The following is a 23,661-nucleotide window of genomic DNA, read 5'->3' as shown; positions in this document are numbered from 1 at the left end:
ATACCTAGTACTACCAAGTTCTAATATTTGCATTGTTACTTGTTCTTAATTCCAAGTACATTCTTAAGTAAATAATATTATTCTTTAATTATTGGTATTTGAAGATTAGTTACTCCGCTCCTGTGGTGTAGTGGTTAGTGTGATTAGCTGCCACTCCTGGAGGCCCGGGTTCGATTCCTGGCTCTGCCACGAAATTTGAAAAGTGGTACAAGAGCTGGAACGGGGTCCTCTCAGCCTCGGGAGGTCAACTGAGTAGAGGGCGTTCGATTCCCATCTCAGTCATCCTCAAAGTGATTTTCCACTTCTCCTTCTGGCAAATAGTACCTAACTTGCCGGGCTGAGTGGTTCAGACGTTTGAGGCGCTAGCCTTCTGAACCCGACTTGGCACGTTCGACCCTGACTCAGTCCGGTGGTATTTCAAGGTGCTCATATATGTCAGCCTCATGTCAGTAGATTTACTGGCATCTAGAACTCCTGTGGGACAAAATTCTGGCACCTCGGCATCTCCGAAAACCATAAAAGTAGTTAGTGGGACGTAAATAACATTATTATCATTGGTACCTAACTTAAGGCAACGGCTGCTTCCTTTTATATCCCTTCCGATTTTCCCATCCCCGTACCAAGCCCCTGTCCAGCATAACAGCTGAGGTACTGGTCCTCCTCCTCACTATCCCCGACCCAAAGGCCCACACTCCAGGAGACTGCCCTTGAGGTAGAGATGGGATCCCTTGCTGAGTCCGAGAGAAAAACCAAATCTGGAGGGTAAACGGATTAAGAAAGAAGGAAAGAAAGAAGATTAGTTAACACACAATACTTGTGAATTATATCATCTGCGTATAGCTCAATTGGTAGAGCCTTGCTCTGACTTGCTTCTCCCCACGCTACTGTGCGTGTTATAGTTGTGTTTTCTTTCGCCCGGCAGAACTTGGCTAGTCAACACAACTATAACACTATAACACGCGCAGTAGCATGGCGAGAAGCAAGTAAGAGCGAGGCTCAGTCGTGAACCAGCTATAGGGAGTTTCATCCAATTTGAAGACTTTGTCTTTTTTGAAAAGGGAATATTTCTTAAGCCACGAATATGGTGGTCATGCTGCGCGGATTTTTGCCATATGACAGGCGATCTCATAAGGCTCAGATTTCTTCTACCAGAATAGCTCAATTTGAAAATATTCCTTACAAAAAATTTGAAATGTTCTGATGTGGATTTGTACCAATCCTATTTCCGAGGCCAGAATTTTGATCTCTCCAGTTAACACACTGAAACTACCAGATTCCAACAATGCTTGCAACATTTTCAAGTAAGGTCATTCATATTTAACTCTGCAGAAAGATTGTTTGCAAGAAGTGTTAAACTACCTCATTAAATATGTGTATATTTGTTCTCCAGTGTTTCCTCAACAGTTCATAAAGGAACTTCCATTTTAAATACGAACAGCAACAATGGACATTGCATTCCGTACGAGATGTTATGGCAGGCATGTCACATTTTAAGTTATGTTGCAATTTTCACATTGAAGACAACAAAAGTTTTTGCAAGAAGCAAGGTCACTTTGTGTAAATAATGTATATATATTTATATATCTTTTGCGTTTCTTAAATAATCCCTAAAAAGGCATTAGGTTCTTCCATTTGTTTCAATTTCTGAACAATGCGTTTTTGTAATGTACCACATGATTTTATGGCTGATGAAGTCTCAAATAGAGACGAAACATGTCCATAATATTTAATATGTTTTTTAATTAAATAGTTTTTCACTTGTAAAGTGATGTGTATTGATTGGGTGGACCAAAACCTAACATTCTTTCTATGTTTTAACTGTAACAATACGGATCTATACGATGAAGTTCGTAAATTGTACATAAGCCTCATGTTGGTAGATTTACTAGCATATTAAAGAACTCCTGCAGAAGTAAATTCTGGCACCTCAGCGTCTCCAAAAAATGTCATAAGTAGTTACTGGGATGAATAAACAATAACATTACTATTAGTCTATTATTACTCTGCAATGGGGATATTTATTTCAAAATTCTGAGTGCGTAGTTTCTCTGACACTTTCTTTACTAGGCCAGAAAAAAAGTTCGCTATAGTTGCTGCAAGATTTATAACTGTTGCCATAAAATTTCTAGATACTGTGGTATGATGAATAACGAACAAAACTCTCAATGCTGAATAAAACAAACCAGTTTTCATCTTCATTAGAAAAAGAAGTAAGCAATTTGCTTTAGTAACTTTTACTCCTTCTGATCTGATAACTTCTTTAAAAGTGAATTGAAAACCTCTGTATTTACACTGTCAAGTCTCTGCATTCAGAATATTCTTTAATGGACGAATAACCTTCAAAGCCTATTGATTCATTTAATTCATCATTATTATATTTTTTGTATAAAACCCCTACCTAGGCCAAAGCTGACGGGAATACATGCTTAAGCAGCAGTAACATTACCATCAGTCGTGCAGGTAAAAACATACCCGCCAGGCTGAGTGGCTCAGACGGTTAAGGCACTGGCCTTCTAACCCCACCTTGGCAGGTTCGATCCTGGCTCAGTCCGGTGGTATTTGAAGGTGCTCAAATACGACAGCCCCGTGTCGGTAGATTTACTGACACGTAAAAGAACTCCTGCGGGACTAAATTCCGGCACCTCTGCGTCTCCGAAGACCTTAAAAAGTAGTTAGTGGGACGTAAAGCAAATAACATTATTATTATTATTATTATTAAAAACATACTATTGTGTCATACTATTACTTATGTCAGTCTGAGTTAACTTCTACTGTTACCATCTCCTCCTAGGATCTCTTTCTCTTCTCTTACTTTCTTTCTGTTCTACAACCTGTGGCAATAAAGTTTGGTGAGTGGCAATAAAGTTTGGTGAATAGTTCTGTACTATCAACATAGATGAACAATGCACTACAATGACCTTACTGTCCTTCAAAATAGTCTCCTCCCATAACTATGCACTGCTGAGATCGGTGATACATGTCCTGGAAACTTTGCAGGAAGGCTTTCCTTTGGGATGGTGTTCGTTGGATGTCAGGAATATCGTCAAATCTCTTTCCTTTCAAAGCTAGTTTGAGTCCTGGGAATAGAAAGAAGTCTGGAAGATTGAGATTTGGCGAGTATGGGGGATGTTCAAGTTGCACCACCTTTTTGCCATGAACTGTTTGACGATATTAGCTGTGTGTGGGCAAACATTGTCATAGACAAAAAACCATGAACGTTGTTGTGCCTACTGGGGTCGTACCCTGCGTAGACGTTTCATGAAATGGGTCAAAATTTCAATGTACCGTGCAGCATTCATCGTTCCCTCAAGTAGAAATTCCTTCTGGATAATGCCTTGATTATCAAAAAAGGTGATGAGCTTCGTTTTGATGCGTGACTTTTCGGCTCTGACCTTTTTCCAACAAGAGGATCCTGGAGAACGCCATGTCATGCTTTGCCGTTTTGTTTTAGGGTTGTACCTGAGACCAGGTTTCACCCTCAGTGACAATACAGTTCAAGAAATTTGGTGCCGCATCCGCCGTTTTGACAAAATCCTGTGAAGCCTCTAAACGTGCCTGCTTCTGATAGTCAGTCAAGTGATGTGGCACAAGACGAGAACACATTTTCCTCTTCCCTAACTTCTGGTTAACGATTTGTCACATGGATTCACAGTTAATCTGCAGTTCATCCGCTATCATGCGCACCATTAATTGTCGATCGTTCGTGATTAATGTCCTCACCTTCTGAATGTTTTCATCACTGACGGCGGTCACCGGTCTTCCACTATGGGGGTTGTCAGAAACGCTTTCCCAGCCTCCTTGAAAATGGGTGAACTACTCGTACACACACTTCAAGGACAGTGCTTCGTCTTCATAAACACGTACCAGCATCGCATGTGGTTCTATTGGTGTCTTGCCAAGCTTAAAACAAAACTATACATTGATCTTTTGGTCGTTCATGTTCCTGTTCGCAGTTCAGAACCAACACACTAAACACGCACTGTGTCAAACAAGTCTTATACGGCACACACACACACGATGCTCAACTGAACAACGTTAGGAGCATGTGGTCAAAACCTGCTGCTACGCAGGTGCAGCGTTGTGTGTCGCCAGTGTTGACGGATCGACCGTTCTGACTTCATTCACTGAACTTTATTGTCACAGGTTGTATTTATCACCCTTTTGAAATACTCATCAGCCAAATCATTTTAAATATTCCTGTTCTTATATTATTTTGGAAAGATTGTAGAGACATATGCAGGATTTTCAGGATGGCCAGAGTGAATTTTACATATGAAATGTACACTGCAGATTCTTGAGTGTAGTGTTAGTTCCCAACATGAACCATCTGGTCTAATAGAAAAAAGAAAATATATTTTTGTGTAGATCTATAACTTCTGTCAATGAGTGAAAAAAGACAAAACGTACTTTTTATGATTCACTGCTTGAATCCATTTTTGCCGCATTTCTGCCTCAGATATCCTCTTAGGAAAAAGATAGAATATTCCGTAAGTAGTATTTCTGTACCTATTACAACACAACACAGTATGGAACTTCCCCTTTTTGTTTCCTTCTGAATTTTCTTGCACCCGACATTCATGATTTGATTTAAAGAAATGAAGCGGCAATTCCACATTTAATTCATCTGGTGGCCACTAGAGTGTCGCACATGCAGTTCAGTTACGGTAGAGAGAGAGTGACCTCAAAAACCAGTAGGCCCTAAATAGGAAATTAAAGCTTCATTTGTATTTTTACTCCATGCTGGTATGCTGCAGTCAGCGCATATATTAAAATACTGAGTATGCGTCATGGCAGATTAAGTAGATCACAAGTTGTATGCCTGTTACTGACGAAAAATTAAAATCGGCCATTACCACTTATATCAAGAACATATTTGAATTTGTATTTATTTAATACTAGCTGACGTACCCGTGCTTTGCTAAGGAATTCTACATGGTATACAGAATTCTAGGTTACGTAGTGTACACATTGTGTGTAAAATTGTAATAAATTGCATAGCTCCACCTGCCTCTTTATATCCTCAGAAAGACTGTCTTAGTAGTTTTCCCAACTGAAATCAACATAGGTCATTACAATGACGCCAGTAGGAAGGTCCCGATTAAAAGCAGTGCTCTCGTATGAAATACTCAGTCAAATGAAAAACCACACATTTTCTCACTTTTAATGAACAGTACAACGCTGCATACACCCCAGCATCAGTGGGTAGGGTCTGACACATCCCACTCTGATGAGTCTAGTGTCAGACCTAAGACGAAACGCTGGTTAATAGAGCAAACGCCTGAAAAGCTTTACATCTGATCTGTTTTTTGACATGCTCTATTGGTGAAAAAATATCTAATTCCCTCCTTGGGAACTTAGAATTTCCATTCGGAATTGCTAGGCGGGCAATAATTCCATTGTGGAGTTTTAGCTCCCGTATGCAGTAATCAGACTGTGTCTCTTATATAGGGCTTCTGATAAGATCACCTGCATACACCCCAGCATCAGTGGGTAGGGTCTGACACATCCCACTCTGATGAGTCTAGTGTCAGACCTAAGACGAAACGCTGGTTAATAGAGCAAATGCCTGAAAAGCTTTACATCTGATCTGTTTAGTGATGGGCTAGCGACGGAATCGAGTAGAATCGAGTAATGTGCTCTTAGAATCGGTATTACTCGACTCCAGACTCGAGTCCAAGCATACTGGTGTCGCTATCTGTGGACATGCCTTAGAACTAAAATCTACTGTACTGGAGTGCACGGCATTCAGGGTCACCCACAGAATATTTTTGTGGTGTGGAGTGCAATATGTTTGCTGCTGATGATTGATGTTGTTCAGTCATCGGTCGTCAATAATTCGATTGTTATGATTATTATTATCATCATCATAGGCACTAAAGGTTGTGACTTACTAACAAACTGTCAGCTGTTTAGCTAGAACAGAATGACGTTCTGTCCGCTGATTTGCTGCGTGAACGTACGCCACATTCTGGACGCCTCATCTTAATACCCGACATTATATCTGCCGAAAGTATGATGTACATATAAACTGCTGTAATTCACCTGTTCCCCCAGACGATTGTAGGCTTTGGTGCGGTTAGCAATAGGCTATGGTTACAATAAATCTGTCATACTACCGATCATATTAGCACATCTACGCCCGTGTATATGCATAATGGCTACATGAGATATAAGTTACCAGTAGCGAAGCAATACAATGTGTGCAGAAATACCGTCTATAAGCTACAAATAGCACATGTTTAAAATACACTAATTACAACATACATACCGTGACAGGGATTTGAAATAATAATAATAATAATAATAATAATAATAATAATAATAATAATAATAATAATAATAATAATAATAATAATAATGTTATAACGTTTACGTCCAAGTACGTACATTTGTATGGTTTTCGGGGATGCCGAGGTACCGCATTTAGTCCCCCGGGAGATTTTTTACGTCCCAATAATTCTACCGACACGAGGTTGACGTATTTGAGCACCTTCAAATACTACCGGAATAAACCAGTATCGAACCGGTCAAGTTGGGCTATGAAGGCCAGATAAGCTATATTATCAATATTAGAATAGATGGCATATTCAGTGAAGTGTGTGCGAGACGCCGTAAACGGATATTTTCATATCTTATTATGCGTATTAAGTGGCATTATTATCGTTCTCAAGTAATTATCAAATTTAGGTTATTCCTTTTGCGCATTCATTCAGTTTTTTCATATCGTACCGCGCTGTCGCAATCCCATAAACCCTCAGCGACCGCTTGTACGCATGCTTCATCCATCTACGAGCCGGCGAGTGAGCGAACGTGTGACGTCATGCTATCATCGAGCCTTCGCAAGCGAAGCGAGTCCGAGCCTGGACTCGAAAGAATCGAGTACCGCGATTCCAGGCATCACTCGCGCACATCACTAGATCTGTTTTTTGACATGCTCTATTGGTGGAAAAATATCTAATTCCCTCCTTGGGAACTTAGAATTTCCATTCTGTAATATGCTGCCGGTCTAAGAGTCCAAAGTTCCAGAGCAGGGATGAGCTGGTCGCAGACAGCCGTGAGCACTCTTTTATTTTCGGGGGGGGGGGGGGGGGGGGATTGGAGAGTCCCAGGGCATAAACTATGCCCTTTTATTCTCTGTTACCGAGCTCGATAGCTGCAGTCGCTTAAGTATGGCCAGTATCTAGTATTCGAGAGATAGTGGGTTCGAACCCCACTGTCGGCAGCCCTGAAGATGGTTTTCCGTAGTTTCCCATTTTCACACCAGGCGAATGCTGGGGCTGTACCTTAATTAAGGCCACGGACGCTTCCTTGCAACTCCTAGCCCTTACCTATCCCATCATCGCCGTAAGACCTATCTGTGTCGGTGCGACGTAAAGCAACTTGTAAAAAAGGAATACTCTCTGTTTCCTAGGAGTACCCGATGAGTTGGAAAATCTCAATTCTCTACACTGGCAGGGGAAAATCTGTCTGACTTGGAGGTAAATTTTTCCTCCAAGCCAGAGGGGAAATCCTCTCTTGGCTGCTAATTTGGAATAAAATGAATGTAGAATTTAATAAAAGTGGAGAGGAAGAAGCTTTTCTTAAGAAACATCTCATTTCAGGGTTGAGTTATTTAGTAAATTGTGGAGCTGTAATTGTAATTCTAGACCAGGTCATAAGTTGGCCTCTGCTATTACTCCATTAATTGTGTATACTGATCAATCCAATCAGCGTGTCAGAGTAGGGATCGAATAGCTGGAATACTATGATGAACCAGCGTGTTATGTACCAGTAGTATCAGAAAATATATGAACCAGATGAATGGTATGCTAGAGATGGAAATTATCTAATTCCCCTGCTGTTTCCCGCCACTATTCAGGCAGACTGTTATACTAGCTTCACAGCAGTAATCCCATCTATCAGAGATGAGTGGCAGGAAAAGAGACAAAGAACATCACATCAAACAATGGTTAACATAATGTTATTGTTGATCAATTTTATGAGCTTTCAATATTGTAGGCCTTCACATTTAGCTTTCTTTCGACTCTCAAATACCACTCTTATCATAGTACGGTAAAACTGTATAAAACATAAATGATCGGAAATAATCATATTCTCTGTAAATTATGTTATGTAGTACTTTTCAATAGGACCAATAACATAGGTATTTAAGAATTAAACTTTAGGCACCTTCCCCTAAACTACCATTTCATCCGGGGTGAATACAATTATTTATAGCTTACACTGTAGTTTCTTATATTATTCCCCGACGCTGTATACCGATTTTCATTAAATTCTGTTTAGTCATTTTCTCGTAGCTCAGCGTTGATGTGGACTTGGCAACAAAAATACAAATTCATGAATATCTCTGTTATCACAGCCGATACAGTAAAATGTATCAGACATAAATGATTGGAAACTTAATTCTACATAACTTTCCTTATGCAGTATTTATCGATAGGACCACGAATAACATAAACATTTGAGAATTAAATTTTAGGCCTTCCTCTAAACTACCATTTCCCTCAGAGTGAATAAAATTATTTATAGCATAGATTATAGTGGTCCATTCCCCGATTTTACATACCGATTTTCATTAAATTCACTTCAGCCGTTTTCTCGTGATGCTTGTACATACATACATACATACATACATACATACATACATACATACATACATACAGACGGACAGAAATTACGGAAAAGTAAAAAGTGCGTTTCCTTGTTACTGTGGACACGACCAGTATAGAAGTGCCATTCTTTTTAAATTCTGAGCAATGTACAGACAAAAGTCTTATTTTATATGTATAGATTTTTTCCATCACATTTCAATAGTTGCCTGAGATCAAGAGGTCTACTTTATTTCTAAAAGACAGTACACAACTCTACTTAAGGCAGTGGGGGCCCCCTCTTTCATCGTAACACTTGCCCTTCCTGGATACCTTTCTACATTGAGGCCTCTACATTTGATCCTATATGTTTGTATTTTTTAAAATATATTGCAAGGTTGGTGCATACGTTCTTAGTGTTTCTCCATAAGTTTATTAAACTATCAGATACATTTAAGAGGGGAGTTAATCATCATTAATATATTCTCCTTCACTATTTACAACAGTCTGCCAACGCTATGGTAACTTTTCAATTCCACGCCTGTAGAAATCGCATGGTTTTGAGTCGAAGAACTTGTCAACCCATGTTCAGAGTGCATTTTCATCCAGAAAGGAAGTTCCTTGAGGGTTGTTCGATAGAGAGCGGAAAGGTGAAAATATGAGGGTGCGAGATCAGGTGAATTCGGTGGGTATGGAACGTCTTCCCAACCCAACTCCTGTATAGTGTGTGTCAGGTTAGCAGAGTGTGCTCAGGCATTATCATGGAGCAGCATCACTTCATCCAGGCTTGCTGGTCATTTTTCTTGGATTGCGCTTGCAGGACGTCTCAGTTGTTGGCAATAAATGTCAGCAGTGATGGTTACACCTCGGGGAAGCAATTCATAGTACAGCACACCATCGCTGTTCCACCAGATGCATAACATTATCTTTTGTGGATGTGCGCAGGTCTTTTTATACGGAGAGTTGCTTTTTTGTTTAGGCTGAGATATTCCTTTCTTTTCCTTATGTTAGCATAAAGACACAGTTTCTCACCACCAGTAACGATACGAGATAGGAATGGTCGTTGTTCACGAGCCAATCGATGTCGAGCAAGCAGAGATGCACATATGTATAAAGACTGAAGGCAGGAAAAGTTATGTTACAAACAGTTTGATTTATGTCAATCAGTGTTGTTCATGTTAGTGCAGAATAAAGTTACAAAAAATAATGCAGTTTAAAATTGAATTGATACACCAAAGATTTATCAATTGTTAAAAGGGCTTTCTGTTATAAATTTAATACCATAATTAATATAAGGGGAGCCTCCGTGGCTCAGATGGCAGCGCGTCTGCCTCTCACCGCTGGATACCGTGGTTCAAATCCCGGTGACTCCATGTGAGATTTGTGCTGGACAAAGCGGAGGCGGGACAGGTTTTTCTCCGGGTACTCCGGTTTTCCCTGTCATCTTTCATTCCAGCAACACTCTCCATTATCATTTCATAGCATTTATCACTCATTAATAAATCACCTTGGGAGTGGCGACCCCATTGTAATAACAGCCTATATATGTTTCATTCATTACATCCCTGACCCGGTCAAAGACTGGAAAACAGATTGTAGGTTTTCATTTTCAATTAATATAAGGCTACGTACCCTATTAGACTACGTATTATGGTATGTTTATCTGGTCTGCATTACCTCATAAAGGCATCATAGTGGAGTTATATAAATAATAGCCTATACACCTGCAAACGTCTGGATAAAACATCACGAAGGCTTTCCTGCAGTGAAGCTATTAAAATGACAACTGACGTTACTGCAGTAAGAACTGTTCCGGGCAGATCTTTGGACTATAATATCTGCCGGTGATGCCGCTGGGAGAATGAAACGCTGGCTCACGACCTTGGATCTCGTCCATTCGATGATGTACTGAGGAACTCCTGCCACCATAAAATCAAATCCTTCATTGCTGAAGTACTTCGTAGTAAAGGTTTTACGTATAAATTTTTAACATAAAAGTTTTCCACCTATTTAATACATAGTTATATTTACAATGCGTGTATTTACATTACATGGGACTAGTTGGTGTATCGGGGTCATCATCAGCCATATTTAAACAATACACAATATTTGACAAAATCCTAAAACATGTTTTTAAGTAGTAAGAACAGTATGAAATAAATATATAATTAACACTATGATGTGTGGTTGAATTAGGCGAAGTGCTCAAAATGTTGGAACTCTCACCCATTAATATCACCACGCGCAGTGTCTACTTACAATCAATCAATACTGATCTGCATTTAGGGCAGTCGCCCACGTGGCAGATTCCCTATCTGTTGCTTTCCTAGCTTTTTCCTAAATGATTTCAAAGAAATTGGAAATTTATTGAACATCTCCCTTGGTAAGTTATTCCAATCCCTAACTCCCCTTCCTATAAATGAATATTTGCCCCAGTTTGTCCTCTTGAATTCCAACTTTATCTTCATATCGTGATCTTTCCTACTTTTATAAACGCCATTCAAACTTATTCGTCTACTAACGTCATTCCACGCCATCTCTCCGCTGACAGCTCGGAACATACCACTTAGTCTAGCAGCTCTTCTTCTTTCTCTCAATTCTTCCCAACCCAAACATTGCAACATTTTCGTAACGCTACTCTTTTGTCGGAAATCACCCAGAACAAATCGAGCTGCTTTTCTTTGGATTTTTTCCAGTTCTTGAATCAGGTAATCTGCAGCTGCAGAAGACTTCATATTCAGTCTGCACAGTTCCAACAATCAACCCTGCAGCCATATCAACATAGCTTGGTTACCTAATACACCAAGTATCAAATTTCTGCTTAAGCTGATGCAGTGTATAATCAACTCGTCACAGATTCTTCTAGAGTGTATTATCTACACATTTGTTTACTCAAAACATCTGTACATGTATACTTTTATTATAAATGTCATGTTACAGTATATTGTGTTCAGTCTTAGAACCATAACACTCGGTCCACAACCGTAATGTATTGCCAGAACCTACTGAATTCTATCTGAAACACCGTGTCTCAAGTTGATCCACAACATAGAGCATCTCATTTGTACTTCTATACTCAGACTTTTTAACGTATTTGTGTGCTTGTATTATATTGCTCACCTATTGTCACTCGTAAAATTTCACTTTCATTTGCAACATTTTGAGCACCATAGCACTTTACCTAATTCAACCTCATATCATAGTGTTAATTATATATTTATTTCATACTGCCCTTACTTCTTAGAAACATGTTTTAGGATTTCGTCAAATATTGTGTATTGTTTAAATATGGCTGATGATGACCCCGAGTAGGGTTGAAACTTGTCCCATGTAATGTAAATACACGTATTGTAAATATAACTATGTATTGAATAGGTGGAAAACTTTTATGTTTATAATTTATATGTAATCTCAGTTCAATACAGACCAACAACATAAAATTCATAACCCTTGATGGAAATGTTTTAGCGACACACCGGGCGAGTTGGCCATGTGGTTAAGGGCATGCAGCTGTGAGCTTGCATCCAGGAGAAAGTAGGTTCGAACCCCACTGTTGGCAGCACTGAAGATATTTTTCTGTGGTTTCCCATTTTCACACCAGGCAAATGCTGGGGCTGTACCATAATTAAAGCCACGGCTGTTTCCTTCCCATTGTTAGGCCTTTCCTATCCCATCGTTGCCATAAGATCTATCTGTGTCGGTGTGACGTAAAACAAATTCTAAGAAAAAGAAATTAACATGCACGAAGAGGTCCATGGCATGTTGTGATATTGCAGTTCTAGGTGAATGCTTGGAACTTGTGGTACTGTGCCAGCCTTCATCCAGTTTCGGATCTCACATCTACAACCTGTGAATATCATTTTTGTCTAGTCGTCTGCTTTCAGTCAACTTACTGATGTTGTTGTAATATTATCTTTCTTTCCCCCTTTTCATTAGGACATTGCTCAGTTGTATAGAAACTTATTCTGCAACATGTTTTTATTTTCATTTTCTGGTTGATTTTTAAGTTTTGGCAACTATTTCATTTATTGATACATAGCATACAAACATGGTTCTAAGTTACCTAGGAATTCGATACAGTCACCAGCATTGCGTACGATGTGTTTCCAGCAATTTGAAACCCATTGGATCCCGTTGGCACTGCCCAGTTTGTTGATGGTGCGAAGAGAGCGGTCGATGGCCTGAAAAACATCTTCAGTATTCTATGGAAGCGCTTCATCTTAGGGATTAGATCGAAGTCACAGGGACTTGCATCCGGAGAGTATGTGGAGTGATAGTGCACCCCAGCAATTAAACAATTGAGACACAATTCCTGTTGTATGTGCTGTAGCATTGTTGTTCAGAATGATGGCTGCGTTATCCATAAAGTGTCGCCGTTTTCTTCCCAGAGCTGCTCGCAGATTGTTTTGCAAAAATGAACATTAGTAAGCTGCATTAACGATCTGCCATGGGGTAATGATATGCGTTAAGATCGAATCTGATGCATCTCCACTAATGCGGACACACTCCGTACTTACTGGTCGGTGACCAGATCGAGACATGTCGAACACGTTCACATCCTTCGTGCGACCTCTATCACACTGTTGATGCTTGAAAAACATAGCGACTGTTTTTCACGAGCGCTTGCTCACAACTGCTCATCTTCACCTGCCCACTGTAAACAGGTGTGGAGTGGGAAGGGCGAGGGGACGTAGGTCGGCAAACTTTGGTAAGAATGATAGCACGGCTGTGCTGGAGCATGGTTTCCAAAACGTAGAAACCAACTTGTGTATGTAGCATTTTGAAGAATGTTTAGTTCATTTTAAATGTGTACATTTTTATGGCAGCATAAAAAAATATAAATGTTTCTTACATATGGTTAAAAATGCTACATATCTTTCATGGCCAAGCAAACTGACCAGCAGTAGTTGGTGACTAAGAAAGGGTAAGGAAAGGATTTATACCTGTGAGTCTTGTTTCCGAGAACAGAATACAGAACTCTGATAATTAGGAGAAAGTATTTTGTAATGTGTTTCAAGCTCAAGCAATTCACTAGCCTTCGACCTCGCCACCTGCAGCCAGTTGTTCACCCCCGCGTATTTCAAGGCCAAGAACAGCTGGAAATTAGAAACAACAGTTATATAACTTTCCCCTTCAGTACAGAATTATCCTCCCAAGTAGTACTGTGCAACAAAAATGCCAAAAGTGAAACAATTTGCTTGATGTCGCATGGACACAGGCAGGCCTTATGGTGACGATGGAATAGGAAAGGGCTAGGAGTGGGACGGAAGTGACTGTAGCGTTAATTGAGACACGACCCCAGCATTTGCCTTCTGTGAAATAGGGAAATCATGGAAAACCCACTATCTTCCAAACGCAAGCTGATAACTACCGTGACGCAAACCAGACAGCCACTTGCTTGGTATCACCGAGTGTATTTTTGATTCAGCTAGTGAATGAATTTGGAAAAGACATGTGTACAAGAGATGGACATGTTTTATTGTACAGCATTAAATTGAGTGTACCATGAACCTACTATGCTGGCATAGCAGGGAGAGGGGTGATACTCCCATGTGGCGCGTCCCAGGGGGCGGATAGGTGGCGGACTTGAGCGAAATAAAATAGCTGTTGCGGACCAAACACACAGCCCTCTGTGGGTGGGGTATGCAGACGAAGAATACACCCACGGTATCCCCTGCTTGTTGTAAGAGGCGACTAAAAGGGGCGACCAAGGGATGATCGAATTAGAACCATGAGACTACTTGTAATTAGTACCACCATGCAGGGAACACCATGGGTCGCTTTTACTTGCGCGTTGTACCACTGTTAGGTACACAATAGGTTTGTGATTAGTAGCAACAGTGTGTGCTTCCGGTTGAGTTTTACAGTACCTGTGATTAGTATCCCTATATGAGCGACACCATGGGTCTGCCATACCTGTGATTAGTACCACTATATGAGCGACACCATGGGTCTACCATGCCTATGATTAGTACCCACTGTGTGAGGAATACCATGGGATAGTACAAGTCCCTGTAGTTAGTTGCACTTATGTGAGGAACATCGTAGGTTTGCGTTGTCTGTAAATGGTGCCGCAATGTGAGAAACACCATAGGTCTGTATTACATGTGCGCATTACATTACCTGTGAGTAGTACCATAATGTGTGGAATACTGCGAGTCTTCGCTTCTTTTGATTAGTACTGCAACATGACAAATACCATGGTTCTACTTTCCTAGCGATAAGTACCATTATGAGGGGTCGATGACCTGGATTTTGGACCCCTTTAGACCACAGGCATCATCGATTCAGGATTGTGCTTTAGAAGCATTCCCTTGGTCAGTAATACTATTGTTTAATGCTAGTTCTGGGAATGTGGGGCATTGCGGGTCAGATCCACTGATTGTTTTTAATTCATATCCATCGATTCATTCTTCATCCTCATGTTTTGAATTCTGGTCAGTGGAGGATTTTGGACTTTTAAGTTGTCATTACATTTTGTCTCATTTCATACCATTAGGGGCTGATGACCTAGATCAAGGCCTCTCAAATGCCCAAAATCTCACGCGTGCAAATTGAGGCACAGAGTTCCTGTGCACAGTGTATCGGTCCCACTCGGCTCGGCTCGGACCAGCGCTTCGTCTCTGGGGTACTCGGCTAAGCTCGGCTCAACTTGGCTTGGATTTGGAGCACTACGGAGCAAGTAAGGAAGACGGTACTTGTTCGCTATCGGTCTCGTGGTCATATTTAGCCTTAGACGGAGTTTACCACCCACTTAGGGCTGCACTCTCAAGCAACCCGACTCTAAGGAGAGATCCTCCCGGAAGCCGCAGCGGTCTCTACGGGCCTGGCACCCTCTGCGGAGCGTGGCCCCATTCAAGAAGGACTTGAACTCGCCGCAGGTTCCCGGGATAAGTGGACCCTCCCAAACACCACATTTCTCGGCAGGGTGAACCTGCGAGATTCGGTGCTGGGCTCTTCCCTGTTCGCTCGCCGCTACTAAGGGAATCCTTGTTAGTTTCTTTTCCTCCGCTTAATAATATGCTTAAACCATCATTGTTATTTTTAATGTTATTTTACTTCAAATCTCTTCAAGATTTTAAAATTCATTTCATTACTACATGTTATTTAGATGCTTATTTTTAATTTAAGGTTAAGACTATGGCTGATGATGCCTTCAGGGAAGGCGAAACATGTACCACTATTAGCTAACAAATTTATGTAAATCATCCAAGACGATTTTGTATTGATTAGGTGGTCTAATAAATAACTTAATGTTATTATTTCAATCAAATATCATCAATACGGACCAAAAATGATATTTATTACATGTAATGAGATGGAAGGACCGAAGAAAGTGGAGAGGAACCATATTTGCCCCTACCCGATTAGAGCTGGGTAGTGGGAAGTGATGGTGATTTCTGCTAGTACCTATGTAAACAAGTGGACCTGTTATCTGTGCATTGTTAAGATGATGTTAAAAATATTCTCCAACTGGCATGAGTTACTATCTCTGTAGTCGTTACAATTCGGCGTCATTTTCTGCAATGTCAACAGAGAACAGTGAGGTTGCAGGGCCTTCTCAGCGGATGAAACACCACCTCATAGGTTCCCAAAATCTATCATACCTCCTAGAGGAACACATTTTCACATTTCGCCAGTAAATGTGTGGTTTATGAGAATAGGCATAGATCGCAGAAGCCATGCAGTGTAAGAAGGGGGCGGCAGCGCATGACTGCATGCTCTACTGTAGAGTGTGTCCAGCACAGCCAGGCTTGTGTAATGAGCAATATTTCATGGAATTCTGCAAAAGACAGAAGTAATTGACTCCAAACAATGCCATACCTTCCTGTATTTGTTGCAGTACACTATTAGAGGATACTGTATTGACTAGGACCATTGTACAGCGATTGTTCACACAGCAGTGACACAGACTTTGCCAAGCAGCATTTTTGCCGGAAAAGTTCAAAAACTTATCTGCCGTAGGAAAGTTATTGAATATCTACAACCAAACAAATAATTTTTTCCCCAATTCCACTGCAGATGGAAGGGTCATCGGTTAGTGCCGCTGATGCATATGCACAGAAATATTAGTGAAATAATTCAAATCATAATCTAAAATGGATAAGGACACAGAAATAAACTCTGTTACGCAAAAAAGTATTACAGTATAATAACAGTTACCCATATTCAAGAGGCCATGAACAATCATCATCTTAATTTATTTCTAAGTTGTGAACGCACTTCACCTCTTGTGTATTATTAGACCTTTAAATAATCAAATTCCCATTTAAGTAATGAAATCATTTAATTTAAATCTTGACCAACTGTGATGTGTACGTTTGTTTTGCCCACTGAGGATATTCATTTTTCTTTGTTTTAGGAGATGAAGGCCATGTTGTACGCAGCTGTTGAGCAGGCGCCTTCTGCGGAGCTTGTTGAGCCAGAAGTTTTGACGCGGTACTTTGCCAAGTTTGATGAGCAGTTTTTTCATGTCTGTGACAAAGAATTGGCAAAAATTAACACATTTTATTCTGGTGAGTATTTGGGTCATCACTTCATAGAATGGTTTGATGCGGCTGTCCGTGCTATCCCGTCCTTTGCTAACCTTTCAATCTACTTCCGCATCTTACACTGCCAGACAAAAGTTTCTGGACAAAACATATGTACCTGCATGAATATGTGAAATGATTTTTTAATGACGGAATATATTAATGCAATCAAGTTTTGCGAAGGTTTCCGGGCAAGTGGGACGAGTTTATATTCCATTACAGGTCATTATCCTCATGGTTACTCTGTATTGAATGATGTTATACCCAGCAATTATAATAAGAAGTATTTCTTGTCCACCTATTCAATACAAATCACCTTTTTGGTGTTTACACTTTCATACAATTAATTTCTCTAAGGGACATGTTTTGCTCTTATAAAGAGCATCTTCAGCCATAATCTTAATCTTAAAATGTTTTTGAACAGTTGTAAACATATTAAACAGTCAATAGTCAATATTAAAATTACAGTAGTCTAAAAACCAAATTACATTACATCTAAAGAAACAACATTAAATCTCTTCTTAAAGACGTGATAACATGAACAATTACAATGATCAGAATGTCAATTTAAAACTTTGTGTCTAAAACTATTATTGAATCTTTGTCTTAAGAACAGTAGTAAATGTCTTTCTATGAAACAGCACCAAGGTGAACACCAATCTTACTGAAAAACGGAAATAAAATGCAACTTATGTGATGTGGTGTGTCCAGAATGTGTGTTAAAATAGAGTGCCCACAAATTGAAATGTGAAAACATAATAATCCATATTGCTTTAAACATAACAGACAGGACGCAGAATATGAGCAGGAGTCAAATGTGGGCTCTAGTTGAAAATGCTGATCAACTTGTTTACAAATGTAGGTAGTAAGCTATGTTGTGCAAATTTGCGAGGTATCTGTATAAATTGGCCAGAGGTCAAGCACGACGTTCTATACCTCCTGTCCATTATGTTTAAAGCAATATGGATTATTGTGTTTTCACATTTCAACTTGTGGGCACTCTATTTTAACACACATTCTGTACACACCACGTCACATAAGTTGCATTTTATTTTCGTTTTTCAGTAAGTTTGGTGTTCACCTTGGTGCTGATTTCTTCTTCTTCTTCTTCTTCTTTTATGACCACATAGGATCACTTTAGTCAGTCCGTCGTTCAGGTCTCTTTGAAGGGATTGTTCGGGCTTTGCGGTCCTCCCAGTACTTCTTCAGACGCTCCGATCTTCGTGCCCTTTCCTCAGTTGAAAATGTGCGTGTTGTTGGTTTGTTTTGTGTAAGGGTAAAGCGGAGGTTTGTATTCTTGAGTTTTGTATTCAATTTTATCTTATTTTTGGTGTCTTCTGTTGTAAGGCCTATTTCCTTCAGATCCTCTCTTACTTCTCTGATCCATTTACATCCTGTTGTGGTATTTTTTGAGACGAGATTGTGTTGTACTAGTTGTTTCAGAAGTCTCGAGTCCTGCATCCTCATGATATGTCCAAAGAATCCCAGTCTCCTCTTACGCATAGTATCTGTAATGGGTTCTAGCTCTTTGTACACGACTTTGTTAGGTATTAACCGCCACTGTCCATCTTTCTGATATTTTTTGTTGATACAGGTTCTTCCAATCCTCCTTTCAATTTTCTGAAGTCTGTCAGTCTTCGATTGTTTATTCAGGTAAAAGAGTGTTTCTGCTGCATATGTAGCTTCCGGTTTTATAACTGTGTTGTAGTGTTTTATTTTTGTATTTATTGATAGACATTTCTTTTTGTAGATATCCCATGTTAATTTTTGTGCTTTAGCTAATCTATTTGTTCTTACTTGGATTGAGATTTTTTCATTTAAGTTATGTGTTATTACTTCTCCAAGATATTTAAACTGAGTTACTATTTTGATTTTATTACCATTTATGGTGACTTCTTTTAGTTGTGTTGGTTTTTGGGGCATAATTTCTGTTTTTTCAAATGATATTTTGAGGCCAATTTTATTTGCAATGTTTTGAAGTTCTGATATCTGGGTTTTTGCTTCTTTTATGTCCACTGCTAGTAATGCTAAATCGTCAGCAAAACCCAGGCAATTTGTTTTGATTTTTCGGCCAATCTTTATTTTGGGGGGACATTTTCTAAACCATTCCCTCATTACCATTTCTAGAGCACAGTTAAATAATAGTGGTGAGAGCCCATCTCCCTGCCGTAGTCCAGTTTTAATTTCAAATGTCTCTGATGTTTCACCCCTAAACTTCACTTTTGACTTGGTATTGGTGAGAGTCAATTTTATCATGTTTATTAATTTGGGGTGTAGTCCAAGGTGTCTTAAAATTTTAAACAGAGATTCTCTATGGATGCAATCATAAGCTTTCTTGAAATCTACAAATGTTATCACCATATCTCTGTTTCTTCTCCTGTTATAGTCCATTATCAACTTAAGACTCATGATCTGATCAGGACAGCTCCTCCAGGGTCTGAAACCTCCTTGATATTCTCCTAGTTCTTTCTCAAGTTGTAAACTTATCCTATTAAGGATGATTATTGAAAATATTTTGTATGTTATGTCTAGGAGAGAGATTCCCCTGTAGTTATTAGGGTCGGTTTTGTCCCCTTTTTTGTGCAGAGGATGAATGAGGGCTGTTGTCCAGTGTTCTGGTAGTTCTTCTTTAATCCAAATAGAGACAAGTTGTTGATGGAGGGCAACTTTTGCTGAGGTTCCTGCATATTTCCAGATTTCCGCAAAGGTCTGATCTTCTCCTGGCGCTTTGTAGTTTTTTAATTTATTCAGAGCTTGGTAGACTTCCTTTATTGTGGGGGGATTGATGTTTTCTGGTGATGTTTTTATGGGGGTGTTGGTGTCCAAATGAAGCAGTTCTGTAGGTTCCTCACAATTTAAAAGCTTGTTGAAATGTTTAGCCAGAATTTCTGCATTGTCTTTATTGTTATGGGCCAGCTTACCATCTTCATCCTTCATCAGTAGGGTCGGGGGTTCATATTTTTGGAGCTGCTTTCTGAAGGTTTTGTAGTAGTCCCTTGATTTAGTTTTACTGAACTGTTCTTCAATTAACTGCAGGGTGTCCTTATGATGTTGTCTTTTTATTCTTCTTAAGACTTGGGTAGTTTCTTTTCTCTGTTTTACTAGCTTTTGATAGGATATTTCTGTCTTTTGGGACTGATGTAATAGCCATGCCTGATGTCTTTTCTCCACTGTTTCATCACATTCACTGTTCCACCATTGGTGTTTTTTACGTGGTTTAATTGGAGCTAGGTCTTCTGCAATTTGTTTAAGGTTTTGTACTAAGTCTTCAAGTTTGTCTGTGATTTTTATTTTTTCAGTTGCTTTCTGGTAATTTTTGTTGTTGATTAGCTGGGTAGGATCTATTTTTCTTTTAGTTTTAAGGGCTTGCTTTTGTTGTCTCCTCTGGGGAGTGAGTTTAATTTTAATTTTAACTACGTAGTGATCTGAACCTGTGTCTATTCCTCGGAGGACTCTGACGTTATAGATCTCTTTGTGGTGGTATTTGTCCATGCAGACGTGGTCCAGTTGCCATTCTCCTTTAGTGTAGTCAGGGTGTTTCCATGTTTTGAGTTTTTGAGGTTTCCTCTTAAAACATGTAGATTTTGAGATTAAATTATGGTTTCTACACAGGTCAACTAGTCTCTCTCCATTTTTATTTGTTTTCTTGTGTGCTGGCCATTTTCCGATGATGTCACGGTATTTTCTTTCTCTGCCTAGTTGAGCGTTGAAGTCGCCTATTAATAATTTTATATGGTGTTTGGGGATGTTATCTATGGTCTGGTCCAATAGGTCCCAAAATTCTCCTGTTTCCTCCTGATCTTTTGAGGAGTTGTTTTTATCATTAGTGGGAGCATGGGCATTTATTATAGTATAGATTTTATTAGATGCCTTTAAGGTGAGCGTTGAGAGTCGTGGAGACTGTGATCTGAATTCTTGAACTGAGTTTATTATTTTAAGGCTGACCAAAAATCCTGTTCCAAATTGTGGGACATTCTTCATCACTCTCTTCCCGGGTATACCTTTATAAAGTCTGTACCCTTGAGATTCCAAGGCATCCTGGTCAGTGTTTCTAATTTCCTGTAATCCCATGATAAGAATTTTGTGTTGGTCCATTATGTCGGTGATCACTTTTAGTTTACCGGTTTGCATGAGTGAGTTTATGTTGTGTGTAGAGAAGTATGTTATCTGTTTTGGTTTGATTCTTGATTTTGTCTCATTCGTGTATGTAGTACTGGGGTATTTCCGTGCCTCCGACTTCACGGTATCTTTCAGGTGGCAGCCCACCGTATCCGAATGCTGCCTTCTCTGAACTCTTGGTTCAGCCGGTGGAGTATTCCTTAAAAGACCTTCCATGGTTGACTGTCAAGGTGTCACCTGTGTGGGACTAGGTCCCGAATTACAACTCTGGATGTGATCCAGTGAGGTGATAATGAGGCCGCTCCTCTGGAGTACAGACGCCTTGTGCAGCCGCCCCTAACCTGGAGAACAGACGCTGCGTAATGGATTCCAGTGGCATTTCCTCCACTGTGGGGACCATCACCCCACCCAAAGGGGCTCATTCGCCCGAAGCCGTTGGCCCCCTTAGGGAGTCAGGTTATTTCCCGCCGCCCAACACTCGGCGTCTTGGTGCTGATTTATAGAAAGACATTTACTACTGTACTTAAGATGAAGATTCAGTAATAGTTTCAGACACAAAGTTTTAAATTGACATTGTGATAATTTTAATTGTTCATGTTATCACGTCTTTAAGAAGAGCTTTAATGTTGTTTTTTTAGATGTAATGTAATTTGGTTTTTAGACTACTGTCATTTTAATAGTGACTATTGATTGTTTAATATGTTCATGACTGTTCAAGAACATAATTTTAAGATTAAGATTATGGCTGAAGATGCTCTTTATAAGAGCGAAACACGTCCCTTAGAGAAATTAATTGTATGAAAGTGTAAACACCAAAAAGGTGATTTGTATTGAATAGGTGGACAAGAAATACTTCTTATTATAATTGCTGTGAGTTTATGTTCGACGTTCAACATCGGAAAAAATGCATCCTACTGTATAACACCTACAGTGAGGGGCTCTGTGATGGTTTGGGATTGTTTCACATTCAGTGGAGTTGGTACACTGCACCGAATTCAAGGAACACTGGACAAAAACAGCTACCATTCCGTCCTATCACGTTATGCTCTTCCGCCTGGACAGCAACGTGGGTTTGTCCTCCTAGAAGACAATGACCCCAGAGACACATCTCACAATTGCATGAATTATCTGCAAAACAAACAAAACTCTGGGGAATTGTGTTTAATGGAATGCCCCCACCCCCACCCCCACCCCCTCTCCTTCCCAATCCCCGGACTTAAACCAATTGACCTGCTGTGGGAGGAGTTGGATCAGCAAGTCCGAAAAGAGTGTCCTTCTTCATCGGGAAAGCTGTGGGTCTCTTGCAGAATGGCTGGCAAAGTATACCTGCATCAGTGTTAGAAAAACTTGTTTGAAGAATGCCAAGAATACAGTAAAACCTCATTAAGACATTTCTGCAGGGGACAAGGAAAAGGAACGTGTTAAGCGAGAAAACGTACTACTGAATACGCAAATAAAAACTATCCAACAGGGATATGGGAACACTAGATATGATTTTTTCCAACATAATGGGATTTTACATTGTATATCCATGGGTACAGTGAAAACTCTGTGAGAAGAGAGTGTGAAAAACATGAGAGAACAAATACGGAGACTTATTCCACTGTGGCTTATAAAATAATAGTGCATGTAAAAGTGTTAAAAACACCAAACAACAAATATGGAAACATTTGAACGGGTCCCATAAAAATATCAAAGTAATATTGCAGATCACACTCCTAAAACAAATGTTAGTAGAAGCCGTTTATTTCGGACCAGTTGGTTATTTTTCTGGTCACACACTTAGTCAACGAATTGGAGGTTATACACAGCCATGTGCGACTGCAACAGAATGACTTTGGCCGCCATTTTGAACTGATCAAAACTTTGACTGACCAAGACCGATTTGAGTGATCGAGTCGAAACTCGAATGTGCAGGTTTCAAAATTCATGCCAATTCTGCGCTCTTGAAAGTGTGGATGCCAGTTGACTTGCTGACAGACTTTAATTTTTGGCTTCATTAGTAAGGAATTTCACAACTCTTTCCGTATCCATAATTAGGCTATCACGACACACACATGCACCACGCTGGTTAACTTCACACGGTTATGTTCCAGATGTAGGCTATCGCACGACAAATATTCGCTACCCTACACTGTACAACTAAACACGAAATACATTTCTAACTTCTCAATGAAATGCGAAATACAAGCACAAACAGGCTCACTATGTTATTCTGCAGTTTCACTGCTAACCAGCAAGCAAAACTGAGCATTTCTGAGGCTAATGGCTTGCTCCCCGAAGGTGCAACTTATCCTGTGCAGTTCAAGAATTTAAGGCCTTCCTGTTAACACACAAATGCGGCGAGGGCTCTTACCTGAGTTGGAAATCATGTTTCTTCCACAAGGGATGACAAATAACATTTTCAGGGCTAGAAAAATGTT

At 39.8% G+C, this 23,661-nt stretch overlaps 1 protein-coding gene across 1 annotated transcript in view; it reads left to right on the top strand.

Moving 5' to 3' along the window:
• Window positions 1-23,661, top strand: part of PXo (P[[i]]-sensitive XPR1 orthologue) — a 207,196-nt gene that overhangs the window by 12,511 nt on the left and 171,024 nt on the right. The window contains exon 2 of the mRNA XM_067146499.2: window positions 16,951-17,104. Within this exon, the coding sequence (XP_067002600.1) occupies window positions 16,951-17,104 (154 nt within the window). The remainder of the gene's footprint in view (window positions 1-16,950; window positions 17,105-23,661) is intronic.

The sequence above is a fragment of the Anabrus simplex genome, chromosome 1, assembly GCF_040414725.1.
Source record: "Anabrus simplex isolate iqAnaSimp1 chromosome 1, ASM4041472v1, whole genome shotgun sequence".
NCBI lineage: Eukaryota > Metazoa > Arthropoda > Insecta > Orthoptera > Tettigoniidae > Anabrus > Anabrus simplex.
Note: the sequence above shows the minus strand (reverse complement) of the source record. Positions and strands in the feature narration are given on the sequence as shown.